Here is a 14,127-nt window from a genome sequence, read left to right on the forward strand (position 1 = left end):
TGTGTTTTGTTTCATTCTCACATGTTTAACACACAAATCCTGCATATTTAGGCTGAGTTCTTCTCAAACTGAAAACACTCTGTTCCACCTTGTGATGTCATCGTGTGGTAATACAGGAAGTGCTCCACTGTGTTTTTAAACTCCATACACCTTCACTAGAATCATTTAGTCCCTGGAATTGCCAATCTCTACTGAAGTAAAGCTCGATAGGTAGTGACATCACAAGGTGGAACAGAGCATTTTGAGATGAGATGAGCTTTGGAGATGTAGACAGACTAATAATAAAGTGTTACTCAAACATGTGTGAATGAAACAAAACACTCCATGCATGTTTTTGATGAGGTAACAACATTGTAAGTCAATTTTGTGTAATACAGGACCTTTAAAGGAATAAACAGGGTCATAAATGTTGATGAGCCCTGCGACTTGCTGGAGCGGGGAAAGCTTGTGAATAAAAGTGAGATTTTTGAGAATGACTTGGTTCCACAGAGGGTGAGCTCATTGCTAAAGCCTGCACTGGAGAGTGTGGGAGAAAACTGCTGGAGGAAGTCTGTCTGCTCAGAAGCACAATCTGAAACTAACCAGAGTCCAGAGGCACGGGTGAGGAGCAAGCACTACTGTCCACTGCACGATACTCTCCTTCTGGTCTATCATGAAACAATTCTGGTCACTACAGTTTAGCGTGTGGTGTGCAGACTATTTTAAATCAAGATTATTTTTCACTTATCATTGTGAATGAATTGCTTTTCAGTCAATGACGCTTAAAGGAATTGTATTCTGCACGTTTTTAGCTATGTTATGTTTCCTGATCAAAAACACACCTGGAGTTGTGTTTTGTTTCAACCACAGTTTTTTAACACACAAATCCTGCATATTTACGTTATATTCTTCAGAAAAACACTCTGTTCCACCTTGTGATGTCATGTGGTAATACAGGAAGTGCACCATTGTGTTTTTAAACTCCACAAACGGTAATCATTTGGATGTTTTCAGCCCAGTCTTTGCTAAATAAAAGGTTAAAAAGGTAGAGTTAACTTGAAAACTACCACTTCATGACATCACAAGGTGGAACAGAGCATTTTGAGCTTAGGAGATGTACAGACTAATGATAAAGGGTTGCTCAAACATGTGTGAATGAAAAAAAAAATACAACTCCTGGTGTGTTTTTGTTGACGACACAGCATTATAACCCCCAACTTGCCTCCATCACTCTCCATGTTAATCCCACACCCCTCAGCTCCACAGTAGGCCATCGGTGGCATTGTGAAGGTCATTTTGTCCCCGTTTCCACTGGCCTTCAGCTCCAGTATTCTGCCAGGGCTAATATGAGGAAGAGACTACTCAGAGCCACTCAACCCATCTTCATTAGGTCCAGCTTTGACATTTATGGAGCCAATGGAACTCCTAAAACTGTTCCAGGCTAGGTCACCACGTCCTAGGCCCTAGTGCCAGTGCCCCGCTCAGCTGATTATACGAGGGGTACAGGCAAGGCCAATCTCCTTTAGGAGCACTGGGCCGAATCTGATGAGGCCTTTCTATATTCTATACATTTAAATGGCCTCGGGCGTCCGGCGATGCTTTTTTGATTTACTTAGCTATTTGACAAGAGCATGTAAAACCGCTGGTGAGTGTGATGCAAATCAATGTAACGTGTGGGTATAAACAGGCTATGAATAAGGCTCTTTACTATTGGTCAGATAAGGCTAAAGTGTTTTATGTTCAAGAGCAAAACTGAATTCAAATGAAACAGTGGACGTTGGTTTAATAAATACATAGGGATGTGTCCAAAAAAAAAAAAAAAAGTTAGGGGTCACATTAAAGGACATATTATGAGAGAAGGTTTTTTGTTGATTATTAATGATTTGTATGATGTTTGTTGTTTTTAATCATGTTTTTAATGTTGTACAGCACTTTGGGCAGCTTTGGTTGTTGGAAGGTCCTATAGAAATAAAGTTTGATTGATTAAAAAAAAAGAGTTTATAATCATTGTCGTATCTAAATTGCTGGTACCGAGACATTCCCTTAGTGTCAAAATGGAGTTTGAAACATTTCCAGGTTTTTCAATTTAATGACTGACAGACAAAAAAAAAAAAAAAAAAATCGCAATTGGCACAGATTGGCAGTCAGACGCAGGGCAGCTGTGACTATCTGACTATCAACCAACTGAGTGACATTAATAAATACTGTAGTGCTACAAGATTACAGTCGAGCTTATAAGCTGTAACATAAGCAAGAAGTAATTACTTGTAATGCATTCTTTAAATGTGTTTTCATTTTTAAAAATGTGTTTTCACTGCTGGGTGATTATTACTGTTTTACTGTTTCTGTGTATGACGTATTTACATGAAGTGAAGTACTTTGTAACTAGTTTTTGAAAAGTGCTATAAAAATAAAGTTATTATTATTATCATTATTATTATTATTATTATTATCATTATTATTATTAGTAGTAGTAGTAGTAGTAGTAAGTAGCAGTAGCAGTAGCAGTAGCAGTAGCAGTAGCAGTAGCCGTAGCCGTAGCAGTAGTAGTAGCCTTTGAGTGGGTACTAAAAAAGTACAATTTTAATAATGATAGGTTTAGTTGTTTTTTTTTTAATTTCCTCATGGATAAATGTGCCTCGCAGCAGGCGTCAGTAGTAGTAACATACAGACAAAACCCGTGTAGAACTGGACCATACACACTCAGGCTCCACACATCTGCCCAGTGCATGTTGTCAATACATTTTATAGACAGGAGTGCAGACAAGTTTTTATACGTGTTATTTCTGTATAACCCTGTGTCCTCTCCCAGACTGTACGAGCTCAGTGTGTGTTGAGCACATGAGAGGGATCTCTGATGATCTTCAGAGCCTGTCTCACAACTGACCGCTCTGTTGATTTCTACCACAATGTGCCGTGAAACAGTTTCTCAAATGCAAAACACTTCACATGCTGCTAAGACAGACAGCTCACTCTAAAATGTTATTATTCAAACGCCAAATAAAGAAATATAGAAGTTTGCGTACGAGGGGAACAGCAGACTACAATTTCACAAAGGTTTTTAAGTTTATATAATATTACGCAGGGTCACTGGCATGAGCCCATTTCCCCATCCTCTGCCGAATTACGCAAACCCTGTCTAATTGAGAGCAGCCCTGCGCTTTGTCGACGGCGTTGCTTCGGTGGGATTTTCCGTAATCACATGTGAAAGAGGGGAAGCCCTGTGCGGCAATGAGAGGGCGCGTTTCTTCTCTGCACAGAGCCTGCGCAGATGTGGCAGAATGCCCGCAGACACGCAGGGGTTAGGAAGGGGACGGGCGGCAGGAGCGGGGCAGGAAGTAATCACACTTTCGGAAAACACGCCAGCGTCAATGGTATTCCTGACTCTAAGATGAGACGTTCCAAACTTTCGCTCTGAACATGAAGTGGTGCTGGTACGCCAATGAGAACGCCGTAATGAACAGAAATTTGCATATTGGTGTGTGAATGTATAAAGTTTATGGACAAACTAACCAGGGATATATTAAACCATTGAATGAACCATGCACTGTTAAGCCCTTTGAGTGTCTTGAAAGGCTCTATACAAGTCCAACGCATTAGTATTATTATCATTTTTTTTTTATTATTAGTCCTTTGTATTTCTTTGACACTGACTGGGAATTTGTCCAGTTGTTCTTAGAAGCCTTTTTGGTTTCTAAGGCGAGGAATACTATGAGCATAATGTGAGTTTTTGTGCTCCACATGCGTCTGATTTCGGATTCTGACTTCTTCAGTTGTGATGTCAAGCCATTGTTGTATAGGCAAACTTCTGGGTCTCATTTCCAACCCAGCTGTCCTATTGTGCTCTGCGTTGTTTGATAGAATCCCTCTCCAGAATGTGGTTACTCTATCATCATCATCATCTTATTTACAACTTTTATACATATAATTTCACGTCTGATGCCACTTCTTACAAACCAGCCAGTTCTTAGTGTCTTATATGTGCTTGGTCTGACTGAAATTTTAAGCACGGAAGCAGCTTTTCTTTTCTTATTTGTCCTTAAATGTCTTTTCTGACAATGGGTTGGGTTCAAATAAGTCTTACTTCTTTCCGCTCCATTTTGAGTATCAGTCTTTCGTTTGTATGAGCTAATCTTGGACTCAGATTGTACAGATTGTATTAATCTCTGTAGTACCGTCTGTTTGTTCCACTATGACATGCTCAACATAAAGATTAATATAAAAAAATCACTCCTTTATTTAGGTGAAAAAAATAATGTGTTGCATTGATGACAGCAAATGGATTTATCAATTTTAAGATGAATTGTTAGAATTTTTAAATCACTTTGCACAGTGGCAGGTTGACAAAACTGACTCTTATCAAAAATACATCCTCAGTGCAATTAGCCAGCTGTATGTGCATGGCTGGAATGGCTGCTTTTCAGACAGTGGTAATCTAATGTAGGAGAATAGAATAGAATAATTTAATACAAGATCACATGACTGTATAAGACTCAGGACTAGCAGCACCAAAACAGAGGGAAAAAAGGTGCTTTTGGCTGTTTTGCTTCCCAAAAATAGAATATATTTCAAGGATTTTGTATTTTTTCTCCATTTGGGCCCATGAAAAGGAGAGTCTGCATGCTCTCACTGCGCCTCCCTCTGTATAAATAAAGATAAATATAAAACCCATTCAGTCAGAACCAGCAGACCTAATGAGTGAGGGAAGAGCTGTGGGCTCAGTGGACCATCTTGTCTTGAGCTGACGTCATTTTTTAGACTCTTGTTAATTGACCTACATCCCGCTGATTGTGTTAGGTCAGAATTCCGGCACCAGGAACATGTGGATTGGACTATGAGGGCATACTTGGCAATGAGCTTCCTCTTTGTGTCTTCACTCTCTCCTCCGTAATGATACACACACCAGTAAGATGGTTAGAAAGTCGGTTTATATCTGATCTGTTTCTGAATTATTCACACAGCTTTTGAGCGATTCCTTAACGTGAACAGTTGGAATCAAATCAAATTGTTTTAAAGAACCAAATCTTTCTTTCTAGTTTTTATGCATGTTTATACTATTTAACGCTGAACCAACACAAGAATCATCACAAAAACAGTTGGCAATATGACAGTTTTTCTAACAAAAAACATATCTGGCATCTTAATAACAGTAAACATTATTATTATCATAGTTCAAAGTTAACCTTGGTCATTTCTATCTGTTCTGTCTGTTGAGCTCTCACATTGGCCGTTTTACTCTTTATTTATATGACAGAAATCAGTCTTGAAAGGCTCTTTGACATGAACATGAACAAAAAGATTCGGATCCCATTGAAGATTTGAAAGTCCCATCACTGGCTCTTCACTTATAGATGCAGAGTACAGTTGCTATTTTAGTTTGGACACAGTTGAAATACAATACAAAATAATTACTTATGTTTATTTCATACTTATTTCATAACTTTACTGTTGAAAATGTAACTACTGGCCTTCTATACTTTACCTCAACTCCCTTTGTGAATTATAATCCACTATGCTTTTATTTAGCATTTCACTGTCACATCTAGCAACTACAATAATTAGCAAGTACAAAACCACAATAGGCCTGTCATGATCATTACTATATCGACTTATTGTTCAATATATGAAAGCTGGAACAATATTTTTGGGGTCTCAATATTTATCACGTGTAAGTTTTATTTGTATAAGTGGTTAGATTTTGGAATATGATAAGATCTGTTCTGTAGACAGTTGAAAAAGTGATTTCTATGACCCATTATTGCTTCATTTTGTTATTTATTTCAGGCCTTTTAATGAGACTGTCTATTTAAAATGGTTTACTGGGATCTTCTTGCATTATTGTCTAAACCAGGTCTAAATCATAGCGTCAGCACCATGATCAGATGAAAATTCGATTCTTGCCATACAGCTCAAACGTCCACAGACCTCAAATCTGAACTGAAGCCGAACAGTAATACAGTAAGAATGAAGTGCTCCAGAGCTTCCTGTCTGAACCCCACCTGTCCCGCCGCAGACTGCCCCTCTACACGATGTCCATCAGTAATGCTCCACACTGGGGACACTGTGAGAGCCCCTCCGCAGCCCAGCCCCGTCCAGAGCCACCCCACAGCGGGCCGTGACGATGCCCAGACCCGCGGCTCTGTTTCAGCTGGGCACAGAGGGGGCAGGCCTCCTTCCTCCTGACACGCACAGCACAGACAGCTTTGGCCCGGCTCACAGGGATAACACTGCGCACGTTTATTTTACTAATTAAAGTGCTCAGACAGGGGCTGCACTATTCAAAGGTGAGCGCTAACAGACCCAGCTTTCTGTCAGGGAGGGAAGACTGGGAGCGAACTGCACTTCCCTTGTAAGACGGTAGGATAGAAGTGAAGTCGTATTTGTGATTTTAGACTTAATTTAAACAACTTTTTCAGAATTTTACCTAATAATAATGATGAGGATATGCTTATAATGTTATGATTTTGTCTGTTTTATAGTCATCTACGACCCCCATGGATTATTCTTGTATATTTTAGGCATTTTAAATCTCAGTATTGGTCTAAAATAACTTAAAAAGAGATGGATAGCTGCAGAGTCTGGTAGCTGCAGTGGATCTTGGAGCAGTGGACCAAAATGATGCTTAATGCTGCGTGCATCACAGTCAAGGAAAATAAGTAAGTCCAGAGCAGTGGGTGTGTGCGTGGGGGTGAAGACGGGGATTTTTGAAGCAATGTCATCTTGAATACAGCGATCACTTTAAATATAACATGGTTAATTATATCATGGTTAAAAGTTTATTTTGTGCAAGTGTGACCTCTTTAATTTACGATTTTAGACATGGTAACTTCAATAACTCCAGAATTTTACATCAAATAATAAGTCTGAGGATATGCTTTTGACAAAGATATTATGATTTTGTCTGTTTTATAGTGGTCTACAACCCCCATGGATCATTATTGTATATTTTGGACATTTTAAATCACAATTGGTCTAAAACAAGTCAGCCCTGCCTATGAATAGATTCAGAATCTGGTAGTGAGCAGTTTAATTAATCCTGGATCACAGTTAAAGAAAAAAATCTAAATATGAAATAAGTACAGGCCAGTGGGTGTGCACGGGAGGGTGCAAACGGGGATATTTGGAGCGTGGTGAAGTATATCATGGTTGAACGTTTGTTTTGCTAAGTATGACCCTTTTAATTTACGATATCTTTCATATTCTGGTTTAAAGTTGCTTTGAGCTTAAAGCGAGAGGGAACCTCGTAGTGGCCAGTTGTCAAAAATAGATTGAAACGGTTTAATTAAGACTCAGCTAATGTTCGTGTGTTGCTCTCTGAAAGTTTTACCAATGGGCACAAACACAATAACCATCTATGCCTTGTGTACATGTGCAGATACGAGTATAAGCGAAGATTAGAGTAAAAACTGTGGGCAAATGATCTACCCAAGAAGACACAACAACACATGCTGAAGTAAGGTTTGAACTGGCAACCCTATGGATAGCGGGCAAATACTTAACTTACCTCTTGCCCTCTGAAATATACTAACCTCCAAAAACTCCACGACCACTCACATCCATCCTCTGTAGTCTTTGGCACAGAAAGCGCTGATTGAATTTGATCATTAAGCAGAACAATGGCTAATGGGGACGGGGATGAGAAGATGAGCGGGGTGGCTAGGTAATGACGCTAGCTGTTTGTTAGCATGCGCGTATGTGTGTGTGTTTGTGGTAGCTAAAGGCCAAAGCACATCTGGGTGGGAATTAGGGGCGGACAAGGTGATAAATCAAGATGTTGTAGGCTGCGAGAGGCACTGCAGTCACTGAGCATGAAGGGCACGTACAGAAGCGCACCAGCTCATCTCCATTTAGACTCAAACGTCACACGGACTTTAGAGTAAATAATGTGGTGGACTCATAACACGGCTTTGGTTATAGAGGTATGTAAGCAAAACAATATTTATCATCGAAGTTGCTAATTTAATTTCACTCGTGTAGAAGAAACAAATTAGCATGGATTACAACATGCGTGCTTGTAATATTATTTAAAACGTGCAGTGTGGAGCTTTTTGATCCTTCTTGTGGTAAAGATAAAAGTCCCTTGGAATATATCTACATTTAAAGCTGGCCTATTACGCAAAATTGACTTTTTTGAGCTTTTAACCAAGTTGTATTTAGCGTGATTCATGCATGTATGAGTAATCTTTATACTCACGATGTTATTGCACTGATTAATCCCAGTTTTCACCACTACTGGCATATACCCACTGCTCCGCACTTATCCTTCTCCAATTTTATTTCCTTAATCAATGATATGGAAACATTTCTGCAGCAGTCCATCAGAGGTTCCGACAACTGCACAGTCCTTGTTGTGATCATGTTTACGGCAACATCATCTCCCATTGGGCACCGCAGTTTTCTAACACAGAAGTCAGCGGATCTGTTTATTTTATTAAGTCGTTTTAGATCAATATTGTGATTTAAAATGTCCAAATTATAGCATTATGATCCGCGGGTGTTGTAGATTAAAACTATCCAGGAGGCACAAGCACAATATGTGTTATTTAACAAAATGTAGGTGCTTTCACAAATGGAACAAAACCTGGACTGGTGTAGGACTTGACCAGGTCTAAAACAGAACTAAACCAGGTCTATGTGAGGACTACTACATCTGGACAAAAGTGAGCGCAAACCATATTCAATAAAATTTTGGGTCAACTGTCGATATAAATTTTTTAAGTCACATTTCCCATTTCATGTTGAGAAAGAGAATTTTCGCTCAAAATGTAGTACTATTGTTTGAACACACAATACAAACAGGGGTTGGGTCTCAAACTCAAATTATCTTGGGGCCATAGTAGGTCAGGGTGAAGCTGGGCTGCATGAGGTATTCCAGAAAAAAAGCTTTGTTAAAATCTTCTCAGACGTCATCACTGTTTTCAACATATATGAAGAAATATGCCAATTCTTGTGGATTTTATGGATATACATGGTTATTTGTTGAATCTTTTGTGACGGGGGTACACAGCGCGAGTGACACGTGTGTTTGGGGTTTTTACGGATTTGGCGGAACCTTCAACACGCAACATGGTAACGCCACACTAACATTAAACTTTCATATTGTCCTGCAGGCCACAAAATATCATCTCAGGGACCACAATTGTCCCCCGGGCCGCGAGTTTGAGACTCCTGATATAAAGCCATACTAAGATATCATAGTAGATTTAAGATTTGTGGATTTTCTGTACAGCTACGTTATAGTGTAAGATTTACATTCAGACAAGTAAATTTACAGTAGAGATGGACCGATATCAGGCCGATATTTGGACTTTTTAGGGTATGGGCTATTGGCCTTAAATCTTCAGCACAGGCCGATATTTTGCAGTAAATGTGATACACTGCTCTCTTAAAGGTTTGTGGTAAAATGGGTTTGGAGGGAGTTTGTAGTAAATTTAAGTGACATAATTTAAGGAAAATAATAAAAAATAAATAAAAAATACGGGTAGAGTTTATCAACGATTGGTTACTCTGGATTGAATCGTTATAGGCATCGGCCATGAAAAAACCCCACATCGATCGGTCAGTCTCTAATTTACAGTATAAATGCGAAAATACTGAGTAACATTGAAGGAAAAACTACAAATTGATGACAAGTCAAATGTCAAAAAAGCGAAAAAAACGGCTAACAATCTGAGTACATTATATGTGCGCCTGTGTACCACTGTTGTTCTAGCGCTGTTACTGCCTGCTAGCTTTGGGGCACGGCAGCAGTTCAAAGTGAGGGGCATGAATAATGAATGCAGCGGCGAGGAGGAGGCTTTAAGGCGCTAAAGTGGAACATGGCGAGTGCTTCCAGAGGCATCACACAGGGAGAAAGGCCGAGCTCAGCACAAACTGTCCGTGTATTGTTCGCGCGGCTCTCCTGTACCATACAAACGTCCAATTGAACCTTAATGGCATCACTAGTGTCGCTCACCCAGAAGCGTGTTTGTGTAATGTGCTCATATTAAGGGTTCATTTGAGAGCCCTCTTGGTGAAGGTACTTACGGTAATATGATGCAACGGCTGACTCAGCAAATCAAGTTGAATGGGCTAAGAATGCGGTGGGAAGGGCAACTACAGCTGTTGTATTGAATAGATATTACTATGCACAATGTGGAGGCTGCGGTATAATTCCTATTTTTTTAGAGCTAGACTAGGCCTAATTTATATGAAAAGGAACGCAAGCTTAGTTTTTTCTATTCTTATACATAAAAATAAACAATCCTTTTTTTTTTTGTGCCTTAAAGATGTATCTTAAAGGCTCTGTGCACAGTAGCATGCTAACTAGCTCACAGTGTCTCAAAGCTAACAGTCACTATTATTAAAATTGGAAAACATAAAATAAACAACTTTCAACAAAACTCAACAACAAAATTCAAATAATTCAAAATAAAGACTACTCAGTTATTTTATATGTAGAATACTTCAGTTTGTGGTGTTGTTTTAATACTTATTATGCTTCAAAATTAGTATTAGCGTTAGCATTGCACAGCTCCCTGTCCACTGCCTGACCCCAACCCCCTAACCTCTGACCCCTGACCCACCCGCAGCTCCCAGTCCGCAGCCTGATCTTTAAATATTTAATTATTTTAGAGTGAATCTGCAAAATCTATAAAATAAAGTGGACAGGAAGTAGTGATGCTAACAGTGAGGTTTCCAGGTGCTAATGTGCATAGAGCAAATTACCCATTGGTCTTTACATTTTAGTTTAGCTTCTTGAATTGGTACACAGCTTTGAATTTAAAATATGAACAGCTTCTGCAAATATAAAGTGAAATTCTAATGTATCTATCAGAAAGTGAAATCTGGATTTGAAGAGTTTGTTGATGTAATCTTTGGTTTCTAGTTTCCAGATGTTTCAGGAGTTGTAATGTTTAGCTAGACCGTGTTCGTCCTTACCTCTCGGAGTATGGGGTCACTGATGGAGCTAAGGTTGACTGCTCCTTCATATGTCAGGTAGTAGAACACGTTGAGCGCTCTAGCTGCTTCGGGCCCCTGCTGTTTGTACCCGAAAATCAAATCGATCCACTGGTGAAGCTGGCACGACACAAACTCACTCTCCAAGGCCTAAAACACATAAGAAATGATCCAAAATTACACAATTATCTTAAATAATGCAATATTCAGACTCTTTGAACTAATACAGACATCTTAGTGTTTGTTTTCTGTTGTTAAACGTACAGTATGTAACTTTCTGGACTTGGCTTGTCACCTGCATGTTTCTATAGAAATAAATAGTTAAAACCATTCCTGGGAATCTTCTCCATGGAGATTTAAATGGAAGATTATCGCCAAAGGACCAACATTTCTATGGAAAAAAGTAGGAGGAGGTCAGGTTTGTGGAGATGCAAGCCCGTTCTCCGTAAGGACGCATGTTATTCTACATTTTTCAGTGCAATAAACACAAACAAAAATAAAATAAAATGTCTAGAAAGTTACACAGTGGCTTTAAGTTGGCATGAAATGTGTCTATAAAGCTGCTAAAGCAACGGCAGCTTTTGTCAGTATTGCTAAACTGTGTGTTGTGGTGGGTTATTTGAGCACGTGCAGGAAAAGTCTGTTGAAAGTGTATGGACTTTAAAAACACAGAGAAGCTTCATGGATTATGACAAGCTGAGGGGAGCATGCATAAAAAAAATGCATTTTTGATTGATTATAAACATTATAAAATGGCGAAAGCTAAAAGAAAATCTAGAAGTGAAATGTCAACAGATGTAACGGATTTAGTCCATTTCAAATAAAACACAAAAGGCGGTCGCAATAGGCTTTATTTCACAGCAGTTTCCACCAATATCCTCAGAGATACTCTCCTTAGTAGTATTGTCATGATACTAAAATTTCATACTCGATCTCGATACTAAGGATGACACTCGATACTCAATAACACATGATAGACAATATAATGTCATTTTCAACATAAAGGGCCTATATTGCACTATTTTTGATCTGTTATCATGTTTCCTCATCAAAAACATACCCAGAGTTGTCTTTTGCTCCATTTACAGATTTTTAACAAACAAAAACACTCTGTTCCACCTTGTTATGTCATGTGGTAATACAGGAAGTGCTCCACTGTGTTTTTAAACTCCATAGACCTTTCACTAGAATCATTTGGATGATTTCAGCCCTGAAATCTCCACTGAACTAATGGTAAAAGGAGCTACATGACATCACAAGGTGCATTTTGAGCTTTGGAGATGTAGACAGACTAATAATAAAGGGTTACTCAAACATGTGAATGAAACAAAACACAACTCCAAGGATGTTTATGATGAAGTACAAAAATTATAACATGGCGTAAAGCTCACAGGAGTCAATTTTGTGTAATATAAGACCTTTAAATCACAGTATTTTCTTTTATGTTACCATGTGGCCTTATATCTGTGCTATCCCCCAGTTTTTGTAGATTTTAATGTTATGAATTCTGCTGAAATTTCACTTTCAAGAACAAAATAAATGAAATTAAACTTGTTCTGACACAGCTCAAGATCATTCTAAAGCTATTCAGGAAAGGTTCATTTCTGTCCTGTGAATATGATAGTATAGATACCTGCTCAAATCGATATCCAGTTTCGATACTAGTTTTAGAATCAATTAGTATCTGATTTTCAACACTTGACCGCACTAGTCCTTAGGGAACACTTAATAGCTTGAGTAACCCTACAGAACAACATTAAATCCATAACTGCTCAACAAAACATTCCAGTGATCAAGTCGTTTCTTTCAGGGAGTTGTTTTAGCTGGTCTTTGTTCTCGACTGTAGGGACAAAAATGTCAGAGGCGTTGCTCTTTTGCCATTACCATAACACGGAGACAGAAGCCGTTTTCTCCCCTCATTAGCCGGTAAAGCAGGGGAAAAAACATTTATGGTTTCCTCATAAAAAACAGGCGATTGTGTTAATTTGTGTAAAGCTGTCTGGTCACAAAAGCCCTCTAAACACGGCCAAATTAGAATGAGCCAGCCCCTGATTGTCATTGCTGCCTTGTGTCACATTAATTTGCAACAAAACATTAGCCTGCGCTACACTTAAACGGCAATTTATATCATTTAGCTATTTTACGGCGCGGAGTGGGGCATCCTTCACGTAAATGTGACTTTCTGACAGCTCGTTCGGCGTCTAATTCTTCCCCACTTGTCTAATTACAACTTTCAATCAGGGGCCGAGGAGCAGGCGGAGCGCGGCTGTGCTGTGATGATGCTACATAAACATTTAAGTGTGCACGATAATACGGAGTGGATATGATGTCTGGTGTTTGATATGGACTGGTTCTAGTTATAGTGAGTTAACAGTGATGACAGTGTAATGTTACAAATAGCTTGAAAGAGATTTAAACAGACCTATTATGCAAAACTGACTTTTCAGGGATTTTGACCATGTTATAAGTAGTTTCCCCTCATTTACAACTTCATCTAGATCAAATATTTAGTAATTAGAAGATAACTGCTCTCTTTGTAAAAATTTAGGGTGTGGTTGGGGCTTAATCTATAGAGCATTTACCCCCAGACTATAGGATTTGTGTTTTGAGACCTGGATAGGAATAAATCTTAACTGATAGACATACCTTGCTTCTAGGTCCCATGGGCAAAACCTTGTTGTTGATCACACTTACATAAACAACTATTTGATGTTTAAATGTTTGTAATACGCACATTGTTATAGGTCAGCACATCTTATTATTGGTAATAACCAGTCATTAACCTATATAACCATAACCAAACAAAGACCAATGCAGAATATTGTAATGTTAAAACAACCTTAACACTTTATTACAAAGACTCGGCCCCATAGTCGTCTGTTATTAAGTGCACGTCCATCTTTCTTCCTGACACCACTATGTTCCACTGTGTCACAGAGCAATCCTTTATATTAATGTAGCGTTATAAGGCCGGGGACCCAGCTCATTTCAATAGTTCAGTGATGTGTGTCTGTGTATGGAGAGCAGTTTATTATGCATGAGGTCTGACCTTTGCATCCTGCACCTTAAAACTAAAGCTACATTTGATGGGCTGTTAATGTGAACCACAATCTCATGTCAATCAGCCCGAGGAACAAAGAGAACCCATGTTATTGGAAGTGAATATCCAATGACCTTTTGTGTGGAAAATTACATGTAATATTGGATTTA

General features: G+C 38.9%; 1 protein-coding gene across 6 annotated transcripts in view; it reads right to left on the reverse strand.

Annotated features, from left to right (window-relative positions):
- The window catches only part of lrba (LPS responsive beige-like anchor protein), a 258,545-nt gene that overhangs the window by 33,801 nt on the left and 210,617 nt on the right, over positions 1-14,127 (reverse strand). For all 6 annotated transcript variants that reach the window (XM_033972966.2, XM_055221266.1, XM_055221265.1 and 3 more), the window contains one exon: positions 10,900-11,067. In XM_033972966.2, coding sequence (XP_033828857.1) covers positions 10,900-11,067 — 168 coding nt within the window. The remainder of the gene's footprint in view (positions 1-10,899; positions 11,068-14,127) is intronic.

Source organism: Periophthalmus magnuspinnatus, chromosome 1 (genome assembly GCF_009829125.3).
Source record: "Periophthalmus magnuspinnatus isolate fPerMag1 chromosome 1, fPerMag1.2.pri, whole genome shotgun sequence".
Taxonomy (NCBI): domain Eukaryota; kingdom Metazoa; phylum Chordata; class Actinopteri; order Gobiiformes; family Gobiidae; genus Periophthalmus; species Periophthalmus magnuspinnatus.